Here is a 21,405-nt window from a genome sequence, read left to right as displayed (position 1 = left end):
TATTCATTAGAAATATATGTTAACCATTTCACTGCGCCACCAACCATGGGACCAAGATGATCCTTCTGCCTGTAGTTACTACTGAATCGCTCACCCTTCAAACTGGCTTAAGAATATCCACTGAATGGGTGGTACCAATAATATAATTAAATATAATGAATACGAGAATAAAGTAAAATGATTTGTTAGTTTGTGATATTTTAACTACAAAATAGCATCCTCTTATATACCTACTAAAATAGTTTATACATTTATATGTTATATCATTGGAAATATATGACTTAGATGTAATAATATATTATGGTTTAAGTTATTTCCCATTAAGTCAGACCAAAAACTTGTACCGTAGTTAGTAAGGAAAATCCAAAAATACATAATTTACCTAAGTATAACTACAGACGGATTATTATTATTTTATTCCTTATTATTGTCAATATTTATTCCTTATGTATTCTTTAAAATTATTCTGATGGATATTTATTTTATATATATATATATAAAAAAATCTCAGATTTTTTTAATGATTTCGGTTTAAATTTAAACATAAGCTCGTAAAATATTAATTATGTTATAGTCAGGGCTGTTTACCTATTTAAAAAGAGAAAGAAACCTGTGATAGAATATGAAGGGTGGGACATGATTCTTATATTATACATAGAATTAATTAACATTTGAAGATTACTATAATTTCCAATTATGACGTGAGCTTTTAAAGTTCACGTCATTGTTTAAAAATTCTTATTCGATTTATCCTTGACTTACTTAGGGCTACCTTTGAAATATAACTGATCACTGTAATGACTAATACCATGACACATGTTTCGTTCGCATTTTGTTGACCCATCCCCCTGTGGACATCCCAGGCTTATTTGACCCTGATAAGCGGTCATGTACGAATATGAATACTGTTAAAAGTATCAAAGAGAGCACTCAACTCAGATCAATCGAATCCAGCGCTTGGTGCGCACGCGTCGATCGTATATATCGAAAATATACTATTAATTGGATATTAATACGCTTTCAAGTGGGTTACGTTGTGTAGCCGAGCGTTGAACCACTAATTTAGGCTTTGTTTACACAGTGGCAAACTGTTCAAACGTTACGAGCTTAGAGTGTTTTGAGAGGTGGTCTAAGCGTTGTTCTAGTGGAATTTGGTTAATTAGCACTATAGTGATTTGTAGATATCATTTTTATTGGAGATATATGAATTTTGTTACCACAACATGGGTGCAGTGAAGAGTAAACTAGCTAATGCATGCCCAGCTAGGTGTGGATGCTGTGGACTCTTGAGATCAGATTCGTATGATCTGAAAGATCTACCTCGACCACCGCGATTGGATACTTCAAACAGTGAGTTTACTTTTACATAGTATAGTCAATAAAAAAATTGTTAACATTTAATTTAATCGTATCCAAATAGATATGACTTCATTTCATTTTGAAATCGAAATGAAAATAAATTCTCAATAATCTACAAAGTCGAACTGACTTTGAGGATTTTTAGAAGTTAAGGATAGTTAAGTTAAAAACCGTCTGTTTGTAAAACATAATTAAACGATTGCACCACGCCAACCGGTTTAATTGTCATTAATACATCGTCTAAGTTTTTACATTTGTAATCAATCAGAATAATAATTATTAATAATACCGTTGACATAATACTGAATTTAACTATGTATGTTATTTTTACGTTTCATAATCAAAATTTATGTTTAAGCTTACCAATTCATATACAATCCAGTATTTTATTTATTCCTCCTTTCAAATATTTGCAATATCTCATTGCTTGAAGGTCGACCTTTACTGTTTTAGCATAGAACTAAACATAAAATTAAACATAATTTGTAAAAAGTGTACTTGCTGGAAAATATTACTAAGATCGCGTTTTAGTGTTATTTAAAATTTGAAGAGAGACAATAAAAGCTTAAGAAAACAATACATTATTTTTTATATTCCCGGTAAAATAATATTTAACAAGTTGTAAATATTACATACGAGGAAAATCTTTGCTTTATATTAACAAGAATTTATGACAAGCGTATTGTGATATACATGCACTATAAAACGATTTAAAAGTTGAATATTAATTCTTTAGTTTATAAAAAAGAACAACGATTGTAATCGCTATAAATCACATTTCCTTTTGTCTTTAATCTAAAAAAAAAGATAATAAAATACGCCTATCATTGTCTTTTGATGTCGGTTAAAAATAAATACCTCAAATTTAAGACGTTTCCTTAGATATCTCAATGATACAGTCGTAAAGTTTGCTTTAGTTCTTAACATTCCTACTGAATATTACGTAACTAATTAACATTTACGCTTACACACGGCAAGTTCATTGAATATTTGTGATTTGGGTTTTATTACTTATTTACTGTATTAGGCAACCCTTTTATAACGTATACTCGTTTAATTAGATATGTACGATTACTAATATGGATACTATAATTTTAACCCACAATAGCTCAACGGTGTACTCGGGGCCGGATTATCCATTAGGCAGTGTAAGAAACTGTCTAGATAGGGCTGTCTAGTAAGGACTAGGGGACTTAAGATAGGCAAAAATTTAAAATTTGTTGATGTGATTGCATGCCTTAGTAATAAAGCAAAAAATACGTAATTATGAATAAAATTGCGCTGTGGTAAAAATATATTGTTAGAAACGAATAAGGGTAAAAGGGCCTAAAAGTGTATCACCTAGGGGCCCCGACATTGTTAATCCACTCCTAGATATACTTAAATAAATAAGAATCGTGTATCCGTTTTTGAGCCAACTATAAAAGTGACAGAAAGGTAAGAAAATCAGTACTGGCTGTAAAAAATGCATTATATGTTTTTTTTAAAATCCTGGATCACAGTCTAATTTCAAAAAATAAAAGTAAAACGTTATCCAACATACTATTTCACATATAAGAAACAATATATGGAGAAAGTGTTAGTTGCGTGATTACTCCTGAGGAATCGATTCATGTTGAACTTAAATTACTTAATAAAACAAAATGCGTGGCCGAGCGCATGACGTTCAAGGTGAGCTAGTCCAGGCGACCGACCTACGTACTACAATACCTTACAAACATGCTTGCATCTTATTAATATGATCATAGAATTGAAATTCCTGTGACACGCTTTAACTAAGTTCATAGCCATCGTATATAATCAGAAGCCAAGATATGACAGGTTAATTTTGTCCAATGCATATTTTATCTTTATAAGAAACTAGTTTTCCATCTCGTCTTCTCTCACGTCGAGGGCGTTCGCAGGTTTTAAGTATAAGTATAGGTTCTGTGGTTTATCCTTAAAAGAGTAACAAACAGACAGAAAAACAGAGTTTTATTCGCATTTATAATATAAGTATAGTCTATAATTTTTTTTCTTATTTGTTACTTGTGACTATTCGTTCTTAATAATTAATATTTATTGTATATTTTGTTTTTACTATAAGCACTAAAAGGTAACAATTTAGTAAATATACCTTTTATTTTTTAACGGATAGTCTAGGCAATATAATGTTAAAACATAACTAAAGGCTATTATAAAAAGTGATGTTATGTTTTAATATAACTTCGACAAACATATATTAAAATGGAATTTCTTTATCTCTTTATTAACTGCTTCTTTATTATTGGATTTGTTATTGTCATAATAATTACAGAATAACAGACAGACTAAATGACTCGTATTGTGTAGATAGTATATAAATAAAAGTCTAATTAAATATGATTATTGTATTAAAATATACATACTGACGAATATTTTCAGATTGAAGAGATATTTTTCTATATACGTACATGACAAAAATGATTAAATAAATTTTCAAGTACTATAGAAAGAGTTTTGAAAATTTAATAAAAAAAATACTTACGTAACGATATAAGTAAAATGAAAGCCAATATTTCTTCTCACCATTCTTCTTGAATGCGGCCACGGGGATACACCAATGGTAGAATTTCATCCAACGCATGTTTTTTCACGTCATTTTTCTTCAGCATTGAGTTCGATGTGAATTATTAAACTGGTGCTTGGCCGTGCTTGAACCCTAATCTTCGATTAACGTTCACGAGATTCCACTAGGCTCTATATGCGCAAAATTACTTTAATTAACTTTAATTTCATTTAATTTTGTTCAACATTTCAAGTTCATTCTCTTTTAAATTGGTATTAACAGATACTATTTCAAGCATTCAAATACAATCCTTTATCTTCGCAAATATAGCTGTTAACAGTGTGATGATCTTATCTAAAGCTTATGCAGAAACCTACGCGTGCGTGGGAACTAAGAAACTAAGACAGACCTTGAATGGATAGTACATCCATCCAGATATAGATCTTTTCACCCACACTCGTAATTAATACCACAAGGAAACATGATTGGTTAATTATTGTTTTAGGCGAGAATATTATTATACTTTTTAGGACACTTAATTCATTTAAACTTGTATTGTAATATTATCAAGGCGTGGAACCAATTGACCCGGAATATTGTAAGGTTCAGTCAATTTTGATTGTACTTCTAGGACAAGTTTGATTGTCTCATAGCTGGGCAAAGGTGTTACAAATAAATCTTTATAAATTCCAATGATCTCACTGTCGTTTTATCATTAATACATATGTCACAATCGATTGAATAAAATTGTACTGCTAACAACTCTGTGACAATTACGTTATTATTAGAATAGCTTGATTCCGTTTAGAATTATTTATTTACAGGTTTGATCATTATTTACTTTGACATGACTCTTTGAGAATTCAAGCAAGATCGCGATGTTGAAGTTTCGATGAGTAATAGAATCTAGCTACCATCAATGAATGGCTTTAAGTATAATTCCTTGTATCAACTGTGAGCCATGTATATTTCGTGACATCACCGGCTGTAGGAGTCTTATAGATGAAGTTTAGAGTGTGAACCAAACAGTCCATGACGGTATTCATAGGAAGCTGGACGTTTGTTTAATCAATTAGTACCCTGTGAAATCGAACTGATAGGTTAAGCCGAGTAGTCGTATCAGGAAGCTGATATATTATTTAGAGGCTGCACTTATCGTATCTGATGTAAGCGTAAATTTAAACGGTGTAAAATTAAGTTTGTGAAATGGAGTATTTCAAGAACTTATGGAGATATTATTTTGGAAGGCGCCAGAAGTACATTATTATCCCATTTCAGCCAGGTAAATTGTATGAAATCGAGATCGTTCAAGTAGAAACTTTGATATTTTACGCATTCTGCTAAATTTATAGTTTACATCACTTGGAAGTGTTTATAAAAGTAACAGTATTGGTCAGCATTGGTCAAGTTTGTATTATTCTGACCGAATAAATGATTTGGCTCTGATCCAAGTGTGAGGCGCGAAAATTTTAAACGATGACGAATACTATCAGCTCTCAATGAATGATTAATATAAATTTAAACTATATTTAGTAGGTAACTAAAATTGTATATACATGCTATACTATATTCGGATAATTTTAAAAGGCAATAAATTTAAACAATGATAAATTATAATATATACTGTAATACTAAAATGTATTTAAAAGTACGATTAAATTTTTAATTTTCACTAAGTTGTATTGCATTTCATTATTTACAATTCACCATTATGTGTGTGTATGTTTATATTCATTTATTGAGTACATCGACAGGATTACATAATCTTTAGACTTGATATTGAACTAAGAGAACTGTTTGTTTATTCAGATGTCATCAGCGGAACGAGACAAGGTGTCCTCGCCGTGCAAGGTATCGATTTTTGCATCGAAACTAATGGGGAAAATCATCACACGAACAAATTCAATCTCATGTCAAAAGATGTTGACAGGTGTCTGGTTATAAGACGAGGTCAGGCCTTCAAACTTGATATTCTATTAAACCGGCCATACGATGCCAGCAGAGATGCCGTTTCTTTTATCTTTTATGTGTCAGGTATGTCGGAAATGACATTACTATTTAATATAATTTAAGAATAGCAAATAGTAACTAAATACTTGTATGGAAACAGATGTCGAAAAGCGTGGGCCGTCGGGGGATACGTCAGCGGCTGTTCCTATGTTGGAGAAAGGATCCGAAACGTTAGGCGCATGGAATGCTGTGTATGACGGTCAAATGGATTCTCATCTCATGGTCGCAGTGACCGCAGCCGCTGACTGCATTGTTGCTGCGTGGCGCATCGACGTAGATACCAGATTGAATGGAGGCGAATCACTTAGCTACACACATCCACTCCCCATATACGTGCTCTTTAATCCATGGTGCTTAAACGATAGTGTTTACATGCCAGGTAGGAATTTTATACATATTATAAACATATTTGTTTTTGTAATAATATATTATTGGAACGAAGTTCTTATACGCGGCTTACAGTAGCGTGAACTGGCAGAAATCGTCACGTAAGGAGAAACCGTTACATCCCTGTTTCTCTTTCTATTATACTTATACAGTTTAATATAAAATTATTTGAACTTTTATTGTCGTTGTTTTAATTTACACGGAATTTTAATAATTTTCTTGGCATTTAAGTATACACAAACGTTTTTAATTTATTTAATTGCGTCTGTTATTTAAATACATAATATATAAGGAAAGCAACTTCGTTCCAACCAGGTGTCCTACGACATCTCTGATTTATATTTAGTAATATAATTTAAAATATTTTATTTTTAATATAGGACATAGTCATCGAGAGGAATACGTTCAAGAAGATGGTGGCCTTATGTATAGAGGCGTCTATAACGTAATCAAACCTATGCCATGGTATTATGCGCAGTATGAGAAGGACATATTGGAATGCGCCTTGTATCTCGTCAGAGAGATTGGAAAGGTACGCCTCGATCATTAAATATATTATTATTACTCTATTGTTGAGGTTTCAAATAAAATTATCTTCGGTCATATGTTATCAATGCATTAATTGTTCTCCGAAGCAATAATTCAGAGCTTGCTTATATACATACTATTTGCTAAAGTTTGCTATTAAACGATTTTCAACAGGTCGTTATTAAATTGAAATTTATGTAGTTGATTCTATTGTAATGTATTGCAATACATATATTCAATAGCTCAATTTATAGGTATCTAAACTGTAATGTTGCTGTTTATAAAAATTAAATTACTTTTTAATATTTTTTCACGATCAAATGAAACCGTTTCTATAAAATGAATTTTTCCTAAACCAATTCACAAAGCTGCTTAAAAAAGTTAGGTAACTGTATCGTCTTTATCATTAAATTGAAACTTATTTGAACGCGATGAAAGTGAAATTTCAAGGTCAAATTTCCAACACGTAACGTAAGGCTACGTATCTTTTAAGTGAAGTTTTTTTTACAGAAAAGCTACTTTTCTGAAGTGTACTTGGTAAATTATGAATGTACTTAGTTATTATCTTGAAGTCGTCCAACTAGTACGTAAATATAATACTTATTTGGTGACTTTGGTGATTTAACAGCGTGGACTGACACGGACTTAAGCATTTTTTTTTGTGTTAAACATTCAAGACGTGTCGGCCACAAGATCGATTCCTTTTGCTCTATTGTCATAAAAAGTTTCAACAATGAAATAAAAAATGCCAGATGGTACATAAAAAAGGTGATTTAAAACACTGTCATAAATAAATATCCATGGAAATCTACTCTATGGAACTATAAATATTTCAAGAGCTATTAGAGACGTGAGGGGAACTAAATTCGTTTCTGCATCATTATCGTTACTTTTAGAAACGTTAAACTTAAACTTGACCAATCGCACCTAAAGTTTAATAATCAAATTTCTTATTAGAATGAAATTGTATTTTAGGTTAAAGGTCGCGCGAGAGGCGATCCCATCAGGACGGTCCGAGCGCTGTCAGCTGCAGTTAATGTTCAAGACGACAATGGCGTCTTGTTCGGTAACTGGGCCACAGAGTTAAGTGAATACAGTGGTGGAACACATCCGCTGAAATGGATCGGATCATTGTCGATATTACAGAAGTATTATGAGAAGAAAAAGCCAGTCAAGTATGCGCAATGTTGGGTTTACGCTGGAGTTTTAACAACGAGTAAGAAATAATTTATTTATAAAAAAATATCAACTGGTTTTCAAATAAAAACTGAATAATATATAATACCAATGATATTTGAATTGGAATATAAAATAATCATCAATATTGGTTTATAAACAAAAAAAACATATAGCCGAACATTCTCGTACATAAAAAAATCGAAGACTTGAATTAAAAGTTTTTGTTTCCGTATACATTACTTTATAATCATTTTTTGAAAAGATTTTCTTCTCCAGTTTGTAGAGCATTAGGAATCCCTTGTAGACCAGTGACTGGATATGACGCAGCACACGACAGTCAAGGGAGCCTTACTATTGACATAATTAAAGATGAAGAAGGCAACACACTCGAGGAGTTCACCAGAGATTCAGTTTGGAACTATCACGTGTGGAACGAGGTGAGTCACATTTAGAAGTTAGAAGAACCAAATATTGGTTGATGTAACTATAAAACAGTTTGGCAAGAAATATTATTGGAAATTAAGAGCTTCTTATTTTATCAGTTTATATTCAACATCTGTTTCTTATTGTTGATACGATATCTGTTTATGATATACTATACGAAATACAGATGTACCATGGATTACATAATCATTTTGATAAACTTACATTTGCATTATTATTATATTCGATTTATTATTATTTAATTTCTGATAGATATGTTCTTTGTTGTACTTTTATTGCAATTTTTGTAAAATGTAAAAATCTAACAATTATATCAATTTAAAAGAATACTTACAAATATAATAGATTAAAATTTAAAGTTATATATTTTGTGCGATGTGTAGGTATGGATGGATCGGCCAGACTTAGGAACTGAGTACAGCGGCTGGCAAGCTATTGACTCAACACCACAAGAAACCTCAGAGGACGTTTTCCGATGTGGCCCAGCGTCTTTACGAGCTGTACGAGATGGTGAATTGCAGCGACCTTACGACGCTTCCTACGTCTTTGCGCAAGTCAATGCAGATAAGGTATGTTTGAGAAACATATATTAAACAGTAAATGTTAAAAAATGTTTAGATTGTAAATGATCCACTACTGGGCTAAGGCCTACTCCTACCGTCTCCTTTTGACGAGAAGGATTGGAGCTAATTTCACAGCGCTGTTCCAATAAGCGTTGGTGACATGTGGAAGATTTTTTTCTGACTCGTCAAGCTGTTTTTCTTCGCCGCCGAGTATGAGATGAATTTAAATGACAACTGAAGTACATGACAGTTCAGCATCAGGTCATCTCGGCCAACGTGGAAAATAATATTTTGTAACGGTCTTCATATCGTAATATAATATAAGGACGAATATAATACAAACAAATAGGCTTAGACCGGTCCAAAGATTTGTAGTAAACATGTGTTTTATAATAATTAGCCAAAAGTTATATATATTCACAGACTTAACTTAGTTTTTTTATACTTGCATATTATAAATAAGAGAAAATATTTATTTCAGGTGCTATGGAAATACTCTGGTGAAATTCAACCGTTAAAACTTTTAGCACGTGATACAGTTTCAATTGGACAAAATATTTCCACCAAAGCGATCGGTCGGATGGAGCGAGAGGTATACTTTATTACCTTGTATATTTTAATATGACCAATTTTTGTAACGGTTCGATTCGGAACAATGCGCCTGATCGTAAACTAGTAGCAAAGCTGTTTTGTGAAAACGTTGCTTTACTATGCTTTAAAGGAATAAGTAAAAATCGTTGATAATAATATAAGTTATTACTTAAAAAATATTTATATAGAATTTAAATGATAATTTTAATTTTTTTAGGATATTACCGACCTTTATAAATATCCGGAGAGAACCCGAGAGGAACGTGATACTATGGAAAAGGCTCTGCGGAAATCAGAAAGCATATTTGCACGTTATTATCTCAATGATGCGTTTAATGACGTTGTTTTTGAATTCGAACTGAGAGACGACATTAAAATCGGACAGGACTTTAATGTGGTATGTATTTTATATATAATCATTCTTAACGTTATGATACCTTTAATAAATGTCTTTATTATATCAAGATATTTAATAATTCAAGTAATTTTTTGGTGTTCCTAATTGTGTTGTAGAAATAACAATAGAGTTTCTTATATAAAAAAAAATACTAAAACGGATGTAATTTAAGCATTTATAAAAATAAAAGTGAAGAATATTTTTTATGAGTAAACATTACTTACAAAGTCCGTTAGAATTTTGACGAGCGACGTTATATAATAATAAACATTTTACTTACCCAAGTTTTATATATTTCTTAGGTCTTGCATATAAAGAACCGTTCGACAATCAACGAACATCAGGTGAAAGGAGTGCTGCGAGTGGACACAGTCACGTACACCGGAGTGACCGGAGACGGCGTGAAAAGACAAGACTTTGAGATGGTTATGGCTCCAGCGGCGAAAGAAAAAATTACACTGCTAGTCACATTTAGTGATTATTTCAAGAAAATAGTTGACCAGGTACACTTGCTTAATTTATTAATATTTCAGTTTATCTGATGTTTTTTAAAGAGGATTATTCGGCATTTTTCGAACAGAGTACGACGACTGAAATTAGAAATTAAATAAAACTATTAATAATATTTCGTTTATGTCTTATAGTTGTGTAATCCAGCATGTACAGATACTTCTTGGGTTATTGAATATGCATTACACACCGTTTCTACTAACCCTCGCAGGTTTCTTCACAATATTTTTCTTTAAAAAGATGAATTCAAAACATAAAATAATAATCGGTTTCGAACCTACGACGATCGAAAACCAATCACTGAATCAAATACACATAGTAATTGTTATTACATAATAATTAGTGTCGAGAAACATAATTTTAATACTAAGTAAAGATTTATAAAAGTACATATATATTAAATTTTAATGTTATTTATTATTGCGTTATTACAGGCGTCGTTCAACATAGCTTGCTTAGCGACAATAGTGGATAGAAATTTCGATTATTTCGCACAAGACGACTTCAGAGTACGAAATCCCGATATTAAAATATCATATGACGGAAAGCCAATTTCACGACAGGAATTTTTGGTGACAGTCAAATTAGAAAATCCTCTTCCGATACCTTTGAAGAGTGGAAAATTCTATATACAAGGACCAGGATTGGACAAACAACTTAAGATTGAACTGAGCGAGGTAATTATTAAGTTTATGTTATTGGGCCTGGTTTCTTGTGTGCTAAGCGATCAGCTGTAGACAACTTACAGTTCAATATAATTGTGACTAGATTTACGGGGTTTCTTGTTCATCTTATTAATTTATAGAACATTAGCAGACATTGGGAACTGTTGTCCTGTCTGTTAATATTTACTAATTGTATTCGCAATCGGTTAAATGGTATATAAATTAATGCGCTATAAGGCAATTTAACGAGTTACAATAAACACTAGATTATAAAAATCCTTTTCGTGTGAAAAACATTAATATTCGAACTCACTTAGTAATGTGTCAAATGGATTTGAAGTATATTAATCTTAAACAAATAGATTTTATAATACAAATATTATATATACAAATATATTTATAGATTTTGACCACTCTTTACAACATCTATAATTATATAATACTTGGTGATAGGACTGTGTGCAAACCCGCTTGGATAGGTACTACCCACTCATCAGGTAATCTGCCGCCAAACAGCGATACTTAGTTTTTGTGTTCTATTTTGAAGGGTGAGTGAGCCAGTATAACTAGCCCCATGGACACATCTTAGTTCCCAAGGTTGGTGGCCCATTTGTTGGTCCGCTTACCTATTACATAAAAAAATCCAATTATTTTTATGTAGTAGGTACTTTTGAAATATTAAGTAATATAAGAGAACATTTTTTAATTATTAACATTTTATTTCAGAACGTAGCTCCAGGCGCTCTTGCGAGTGTTCAGTTTAAATTGACACCGCCATGGGCCGGTCGACACCAAATATCAGCGAAATTCTCCTCAAAGGAGCTGCACGACGTGGACGGTTTTCTGTCATTGATGGTTTCGCCTCCAGACACTAATGGAATCCCATTAATTGATGCTAACGAGACACGTGAAATTTGAATAAATTGTGTCGGTAAAAAATACTCACAAAAAAGGTTAAATTATATACTGCTTTTGAATGTAGATAAGTTAAGTATAAAAATGTATGTGACATGGACGTACCTTCTCGTAAGATATGGTGAGAATGATCGAAATCCTATTATTATTATTTGTCAGTGTAAGGTAGTACTATTTTTTAAAAATAATATATATATATATATATATATATATATATATATTTATGAAGCATGACAATATAATCATTCTGCATATCGCTGTCCACTACTGAACAAAGGCCAAACCCTAGGTGCGTCAAGGCTCGTCCACCCTTCGTTTTAATATCGGCCACCTCTTGCTCCACCTGGCGAAAGGCTTACCATACGTTGATTTTGTCAGTCCAAGGTTTGTATTCGACTGAAGGACTTCTAGACACCAACGACATTCGGCTCTTTGACATACGTCCCCAGTACACTGCCATTTCAGTATGCTAATCTTGCAAAATACGTCGGTAGCTCCGTTTCTTCGGTTGAATTCGCTGTTTCGGATTAACTTATTCCTGATTTCATTCATTTAATTTTTGACATAACGATAACTTTTAAAGCGTGGCCATATTTATTATTTTAATTATATTTAGTTTCATTATTCAATCAGCTTATGATTTATTGAGTTACTAGTTGTTCTTATTTATTTGTTACTATTTTGCAAAATTCCTTCTATTTATTGTAATATAAAAAATCAAATGTGCCAGGTAATTTAATGTAATTGTAATAAACTTACATTTATAGTTACTAAGAATACAAAAAAATGAATGTAAATAGCTTTATTTGTAATTTAAATACCAATGTTTAGGTTAAATGAAATATCAAATTACATATTTTATAATACCATTTGTTTATTATTTTACGATACTTATAATAATATTCCTAGAAGTTATTTAAATAGAAAATATATAATAAACTTGTTTAAGACGGTTGATTTTCTTATTTGAATAATTTATACTGATTTCATATTTTTGTTAATTTTACTGATCTTTATTTAGACTTTGTAATTTATCTAGTTTGAAAAAGAATACAATCTATAAAATCATTCAATTTAGTGGGATTAAATAAAAAATAAGGCTTATATTATAGCGTCATGTATTTTATTGCATAATTAAGGAGGTTATAAAAAGACTTAAATAAGATCAGGAACTTCTGGATTGTCAATAAAGTTAGAAGATGGTTTTTTCTCGATCAATGACATTCTTGGATCAGTATATGAAGGTGTTTTTGTTGACATCATTTTTGTTAAATCAAGTACATTATCAGATGATCCTATTTCTAAAAATTCTCTCGTTTGTGTTATTTCCATACCACAGCCGCTTACTCTAGTTTCATTTATTGGTGATTGAGTGATATATTTTTTGGTCGTTGAAGCCTTTTTTAGTATGAAATTTGCTTTTGGCATTTTAACGACTAAATGTCCAGTAATTTGTGACCTTTGCGCGGTTGAGTTTGTTATATCCACCTCCTGAGGCAAATGAAGTTGGAATATTTTGCCTTTTATTGTAACTCTTATATAATTTGTCTGAATTTCAATATCGAGTAAGTTAGTATCCAAATGTTTATAAACCGCTAGATCTAAAATGTAGGAGTTCGAATCTTCATCGCTAAATTTAAAATCAATTTTTGGTTGGTTAATGTTAAACGGTCTGCCATCTGACGTAAACAATCTAGTTTCCTTTTTTTCATCTGGTTTGGTTTCAGATTCGTAACTTTTTTGTTTTAATTCTCGCATGCGTTCGATTTCATACCTCACTTCTGGCGCATGTTCAGTTTTAGAAGCCCAAAATATTTTATTTCTTTCTTCGGGATCCATATGTTTGTATTCATTTTCCCATTTTTCTTGTATATTGCTTTCTAAACGCAATTTTTGCGCTTTTCTTTGTTGTTTATAAATGTTTTGTTCGAATAGAATATCTGATCTAATAACAGGGAGGTTTTGTAATCCTTTAATTCGATCAGATCTTTCAATATCTTTGCCATCCAGTGTCGACAATTGCGGAAGGGTTCCAATGACGAAATCACGATAATTATCATAATCCGTGCACGGATTTCCTGTTAAATATAAGTTTACCAAATTATAGTTACATATCAAAGATTCGACGCTCACGATATCTCCAATAAAATTAAGTGTCAAATCTAATTTTTCCAAGGACTCGCATCTTTCCAAATTTTCAATCACCTCTATGTTGTTTAATGCTAAATTAAGATACGTAAGATGTTTTAATTTGTTCAAATTTTCAATTTTTGCAATTAAATTACTTTGCATTAAAAGAATTTTCAGCTTTGGGCACCAATCTTGAATGAATTCAATCTTTTCAATGTTTTCCTGATGTAAAGCTATTTCTTCTAGTGGAGCCAACAACCGATCATGATGTTCTGCTTTATTTCGAACCATTTCTACAGTTATTTTCACCATATTTTATTAAATATTAATAACAATATGAACTATAAACTTAACATCTAGCTATTCCAACCATGGAAACCGTTGCTAAGTAAACACGTCAAACTCTACAATGGTCGCGTTTTTGTTCATCGATGTAACTTTATCACAGATACGTAGGTAGAGACCAAATAAAAAAAATGCTTTTATAACGCAACTGTGACTAAAGATTCTATGTGTAGTAAATTGTGAGGTTAATTAATTATTAATAAAAAAGAATGGACTTATTTCTTAAATTCCACTCTTGTAATATTCTATTTCTGTTCTTACAAAATATGTTTGCTTTAAAGTATACAATTGCTAGTCGTACATCTTGTGTAGAATATGTGTTTTAAATAATATAAATAAATGGATATACTAAGAGAAATAGTTCGAAGTATAAAAGAGTAACGAAGGGCAACGATAGAATCAGCGAGATAAGTAGTTATCTATCGATCTCGGCGTTCGGTAATCCGTCATTTAACATTCCTGCAGTGGCACCCGGCCTGCTCAACTCAAGCGTACTAAATTAATATCGCCGTGATATACAAGGTATTAAAATATTTTAAACGACGCCATTTATAATGTGACGTTCAGATATCAAGTCGCAAGAGCTCAACATATTTTATTCCACGAAACTGCCAAAAGACAATGAGGATGAAGGATTACTATCATCAGAGCCTCGTTTTATTGTTATTGTTTGAGGTTAGGAGGAAAAAAAATGGAGACATTGAAAAAACGAGACGTTCGAATGAAATAAGGCATGACAGAGGGAAAGACTGTGTTATTAGTAAAAGGCGCGGGTAGAGTGCGGCGCCCCGCGGTCTGTGTGTTTTTAGGGGCCTGACGCAGCGGGACACCACGCCGCGTGGAGACCGAACGTATACAGCAACACTCAAGATCTAATGCTATCCTTGTATTGTATACAAACAAATATATTCATTATTTTTACCAGACAAAGGTGTACATTAGTTTGTTTTGCGTGAGTAAATTATACAAATAAAAAAGTATTTTACCGCACGACATGCCTACTTATTGAAAGTAGTCAGTTTAACATTTTGTTTTTTAAACAAACACCCGGTTGCTGTCTGAGAAATATTGAAATTAAGAATTATTTATAGCGTTGAATCAATTCGTAGTTTCTAACACTATACAAAACATGTTGAGCCATTCGGATAAACAATAATTATAATAAAATAAAAGTTTGGACTATTCTCAACATTCACTTTAGCGGACCTCGGTTTTATTTGTTTGTCAATAGATGTCGTCACTAGTATCTACGACTCCTAATATAGACTCATATTTATATTGTAAATGAATACCACACATATGTCGATCATAAAAGATAAAATAATCCTAAAACTTGTGATGCTGTCTGGTAATAAAAACATGCATGTATAAACATGCAATTTTGGTGGCGCATAGGTGTTATGAGGAGTGATGAATATTTCTTACAATACCAATGTCTAAGGGGCAGTGGTTACCATCAGGTCCATATGCCAGGACTGACAAATGTGATACCTGGTATGATATAAAACAATATATACAAAAGATGTAAGGGATGTTAATATTTCTTACAGTCCTAAGGTCTATTGGCAATTGTCACTACTTACTGGCTAACTTGCCAATCTACATACGACTGCACACAATAAAAAAAAAAACAAAAGCATCTTTATTGGGCATGCATAATTTTGCCCACTTTTGTTTTTTGAATCTATTATAGTTTTATAATATGAGTAGCGTTCGCACGGAAAACAAATGCCGACTTATTAAATAATTGTGAATTAATAATATAAAAAAGAACGCATTATTAAAATGTACATAATCAATTTGTTATTTCAAGTTTATATTTTATAAATAATAAACTTGGAGTCGTTAACGTTTTTTTGTTTATTTTAGCAATTATATTGCCAGCGCTGGTGTTTATACTAGCTTAAACATGTCTTGATGTAAATTTTTTTGCGATACCGCTGACCCAATCTCGGTTGGTTCCGAGGGCCCGGCGCACTGTTTTACACGCAAATGTCAGTATAAGTCAAAACAACCGTCATCACTCCACCACGTCTCTGTTATGGAAAAAAAAAATCACGAAACCCCGTTGTGATGTTCCACTTATTTCTCATTTCGTGCTAAATTACCGTGTTAATAAGATATGATTTATATGCCAAAGATCGGTCCCGAGTTCTTTAAGAGATAAACTAGTATTAAATACATTGTTGACGTGTTTTATACCATACTAGCAAACTGCCCCGACTTTGTAGGGGCAAAATAAGTTTTAAATAAGCGACGTATTATTCTAATACATTTGGTATATTACTTATCCTGTCATACACATATAACACTTTGCCTCTTCATGGTAATCACGCTTTTTATTAAATATATTATACTTGTAATGTGTTATCTGAAGCCGAGATAACCTAATGGTCATCTAGGCTCGTCAGTTGCGGGATTGAAATTGGGCAAGTATCAATGAATTATAGCTTAATTTGTTTTAATGATTAGCCTGTTTTAATTCAAAATTACGCCCCATGTGAATCCACCAACTTATATTAAAGTAGCGTGGTGTAATAAACTTTAAATAAGAAGAGAAGACTTTAAAGATTAATATTGTCTACTTTTTTTAAATAAAAATTTTAGTAGGATAAATCTATATATTAATTAATTAATTATATAAAGGTAGATGTGTTCTCTCGTAGTTCGCCTATAATATACACGTAGTATGTCACCTACAAACAAAAAATATGGTAATTTATAATTTAAATCCGGAAACAACATACTTTAAAATTTTTAAAATTATTATGACAATTATAACAAAAAGAACATTACTAGACATAAACGTGGAATTCAATATGAATACGAGAGACCAAAAAAAAAGTATGTATCAGTTTGGTATCAAATAAATAATTATCATTATTTTGATAAAGTTTAAATGATATTTTTTCAAATAATTTCCTAAAAAAAGTGAGGTAGAAGTTTTATTAAAATTAATCATATAGTATAACTAGAGGTTTACGTTTTAAGACCCATAAATATTCAGAAAACATCTTCACAACACCTATTCTCCGGTTGGAATTTAAAGTATCCGTTGTCTGTCATTCTACAGGTGCTTAGACTTAATTTATTAATTTCATAATAGAATTCTTATACAATCATAAAGAGCTAATTTATTATACTTTTATTTCCTCGTTATAAATTTCATACGGAAAGAGTGAATTGCGATTCCTCGATGGCTAGCAGTATATATGAGGGGCAATCTGCATCAACTCATGCGCAATCAACGATTCGTCTCGCCAGACGCGGGGAGGTGAGGGCGGCCCATTCTCACGTAAATAATTACCGGCGAGGTTCAAATTACAAGGCGCCGTTGAGGCCTGCCGATACATATTCATCACGTGTTCACGCCGCGCGTGACTGCTTCCTCAGGGCAGTTGCATCTTCTAAGACCTCGTGCTAGTAATGCTGTTTGATCTAAGTCTGGCTGCATTTCATTATCACGGCAATAATGTTCGCTACATATGCAAGAAGATATATCTACAAACTACGTTATTCGGATCAATTTAAGAAATAGATACTCATAAGCAAGTTATTAAACAACATTTATATTGATTTTATGTAATGTTTTAATATAATGTCGATTATCAACTTCATGCTTACATCAATGAGTCCCTAATTTGAAACAAAATCAAATCTCGCGAACCGGATGCTTTATAAGCGATAAATTATGCACTCGGAGAGGAGTAGTAATTTCGATGCCGACAAATTTTCCACAACCGCGATTTTAATGCGTTTCAAATAATGTCTGTAGGCAACGTTAAATGATAAATCGTCGAGGGAACGCCCTCGAGTCGAGCTTAGTATAAATGACCAAGGGTCCTGCTCCGGCGAGGAAAGAACGAAGGAGACGGAGGCGTCTGATAAAAAAGGAATGGGTTAGGTGAGAGCGCGATGGTGTTGAGATAATAACAGTGCAGCGCGCCGCGGTCGTTGCTCAGCTTTGAGTCGCGCCGCCACCGCGCCCGCTGCCGAATATGCCCATTTACATTAGCCAAATTTCCAATGGAATTCTTGAGAGTTTATTTACTGCGGACATAAACCGATTGCAGGAATTTGTCACCGGAAAACAGGTCGGCAGGGCGTGTCGAGGCGAGCAAAACAAACAAGTTAATTGTATTTATTCAAATGCGGTGGGGAGACGAGGGTGCGCAGCCGTCGCCTCATGAATAGGCATGCGACGATCGGCCTTCCGCGCTATGTGCACCGTCATCTTTCGTTCTTCAGCTGGAGTCGCTGGCTTCATTTTGTTTCATGCAAATGATAAATATACAATGTCAGTAGGAACTCTTTTGTTGAGTTTATTTCTCTAAACTTTATTTCTAGTTTTGAAACAAGAGAGTCAAATAGTCGGAGAATTTTTAAATTTTACACCATACTTATCCTGATTAATGTAATTTTTACATTTTGGTTTATTTTGTTTGTAAGCAGATGAAGTCAGATACTTTTAAATATAAAAAAGGAGCTCGTGTCATAGTCGTCTTATACCTGCCAAACACTTTTTATTCTAGCTAAATATAACTAGACATTATTGATTGACAGCGAAAAAAATATAGCCGAGAATAAAAGAAAACCGAACACTCAACTTTTAATATACGTAATTACTTTACATTTTATTAAATAAATATAAACGTGTTGATATGAAACGTTACAAATGATGTAATGAAGGAAGTCATTTGCAGTGAATTTAAAAAGTCTAGCAAGGAAATTATAACTAAACGCGCTGCCGGAGGGTCGTTATTATTTACATATTAGCTCATTGTAAGCGAGCTTGGCTGGGCGGAGTCATACGTCTTACAATAGAGGCACTGCATTGTTTGTTCATGTAAATTGATCTGAACGACCTCACTAACTGCTGTTTGTTTTCGGTAATGGTATGTGCTAGTGACATTACTCTTTAGACGGGCTACTTATCAGATTTAAAACTTAGAATACCTTGTTCATAATTTTAACAGATTATTTTTAACCAAACGGTAAAAATATATTGTTAATTATTGAGGTCGATTTCGTACAAGGAGAACTTATCATATCATTTTATACACAAGTTTTATGTACAAGTTAATTCGTTTTTTAAATCATTTAATAAATATTTTGGTAAGTATTTTATGATAAATCAATTAACGTTATCTAAATCAATCTTAAGGAATAGAATGATTTTTTATTTTAATTTTAAATATTTAGTTGAATTATTTAATTTATTTTTGGTTGCGATGTTCTTGGAAAGTATAACATAATGCTAATGTAAACAAGAGCATGTAAATAAAAAAAATCTTTACCTAGGTTAGGTGGATAGAAATATTAATGTGCAGCGGACTTCTAACCTTTCGGATAGCAACCGTTTCAATTTCACCTTGCAATCGGTCTTGAAAGTTAACCGTTTAGAATGTTATGTATTACATTAGTACTTACTATAATTTTAGCAGTTTGCTTGCCTATTTCTCATAAAATAAACAGAATGGTATATAACTGTAAATAAATTACACATACTATAAATAAATTCATTTTAAAATTATCAAAATTCAAAAGTAGTGTAAATCTTTCGAACTCTGACGCCTCATTACTTCAGACAAATTCAAACTCTAGATTGCTTATATTGTGAGAGAAATAAAAAAAAATACTTATTTAAGATAGTTGCTGTAGTAGTAGTAGTAGTAATGCTGAATTATCGTAACATTTACAAAATATGCAGCACAATCGCATAATTAAAAGATTAGTCAGAAGCAAGTGCACAGATTATATCAGAAAATGTAAAAATTTAGAAGGACTATAAGTATAAACAATTTTATTCCCGATAAGCAGATAAATCTTTCTTTTAATTAGTCACAGTGTGCACCACACGCCGCATAATCCGATTCGCAACAGCTACTCACAACACTCCCCTGACAATATAACAATCAGAATGTTTATTTGTACAAGATATTTAGTCACTTCCCCGACGGATTAGTGGACAAAGAGGGAAGATAAAACGCAGCTAATAGTAGGGGCGGAACTCGCATCCCCAATGTTAGTTGTAGCTATCTATAATTGTGGGACTTAAGAGATCGCTTCTCATTATTTATTAGTAATAGATACCAAGTTGGGTATCTAAAAGAAAAAATAATATCTATGAGTTGTTTCTAGTTACTTAGGATTGTTTTATTGACAAATAATTTAAGAATTGCGTTAAATTTATTTGTTACTATTTAGATGAAACTGTAGGAAGGTTAATTTGTGAGAAAGATTTAACTAGCTGAATTATGAATTATGATCTGGAGTATACTTTAAAAGATCAGTGCATTTAAGCCGGGGCGAGATATTCGTTTCTGTACTAGCATTCTGCACATATTTTGCTTTTACCTATTATTTATTATTAAATGTTATGAAAAAACCTTATTCCAATACATTAAGAAAATTTAGATGATAAACAAAACTGAAATTAGTGTTCATAATTTTTGACGTGTCACAAAAATTTTAGTGTAAATACATATATCAAATCGCATACACAAATTTGTATTTTTTTTTAATAGTAACCACAGAGTTTTACAGATTTTTCTCGCTACTGTTTACAATCTAAATTGTAAACCAATGGTAGCTTTATATATAAAATGTTAATTCAACATTATAAGAGCCCACTTTTATAACTACTGATTTTTAGTTTTTTAGTTTAAAATAAGTTCAGCTCTTGACATTTTCTTTTCGTAGAAGTTTCTAATAACTCCAGACATCCTTATTAATAATTGTCATATATTTTGATAGTATAGACGTGATGTGTAGACATTAATATATTACGACACGATTAAGTAATTATGATTATAAGGCAAGATGGACTCAGCCATAAATATGTATAGTATGTGC

The 21,405-nt window shown here is 32.0% G+C and overlaps 2 protein-coding genes across 3 annotated transcripts; one reads left to right on the top strand and one right to left on the bottom strand.

The window, feature by feature from the left end:
- The first annotated feature begins 917 nt into the window (after positions 1-917).
- LOC113403945 (annulin-like) lies at positions 918-12,085 on the top strand. Of its 2 annotated transcripts, none has more exons than XM_026644614.2 (12): positions 918-1,350; positions 5,696-5,920; positions 5,997-6,275; positions 6,664-6,815; positions 7,787-8,027; positions 8,267-8,427; positions 8,818-9,003; positions 9,479-9,589; positions 9,806-9,985; positions 10,288-10,488; positions 10,930-11,172; positions 11,887-12,085. In XM_026644614.2, exons 1-12 carry the CDS (start codon positions 1,224-1,226, stop codon positions 12,076-12,078), a joined length of 2,298 nt encoding a protein of 765 aa, XP_026500399.2. In that variant the 5' UTR covers positions 918-1,223; the 3' UTR covers positions 12,079-12,085. The 2 variants fall into 2 exon arrangements, with proteins under 2 accessions (XP_026500399.2, XP_026500400.2); XM_026644615.2 differs by lacking the exon at positions 918-1,350 and adding an exon at positions 4,877-5,168.
- A 1,145-nt stretch (positions 12,086-13,230) lies between these two features.
- Tilb (touch insensitive larva B) lies at positions 13,231-14,573 on the bottom strand. Its single transcript, XM_026644616.2, has one exon. It carries the CDS (start codon positions 14,515-14,517, stop codon positions 13,231-13,233), a length of 1,287 nt encoding a protein of 428 aa, XP_026500401.2. The 5' UTR covers positions 14,518-14,573.
- Positions 14,574-21,405: the final 6,832 nt, after the last annotated feature.

The sequence above is a fragment of the Vanessa tameamea genome, chromosome 4, assembly GCF_037043105.1.
Source record: "Vanessa tameamea isolate UH-Manoa-2023 chromosome 4, ilVanTame1 primary haplotype, whole genome shotgun sequence".
In the NCBI taxonomy this organism is placed as follows: domain Eukaryota; kingdom Metazoa; phylum Arthropoda; class Insecta; order Lepidoptera; family Nymphalidae; genus Vanessa; species Vanessa tameamea.
Note: the sequence above shows the minus strand (reverse complement) of the source record. Positions and strands in the feature narration are given on the sequence as shown.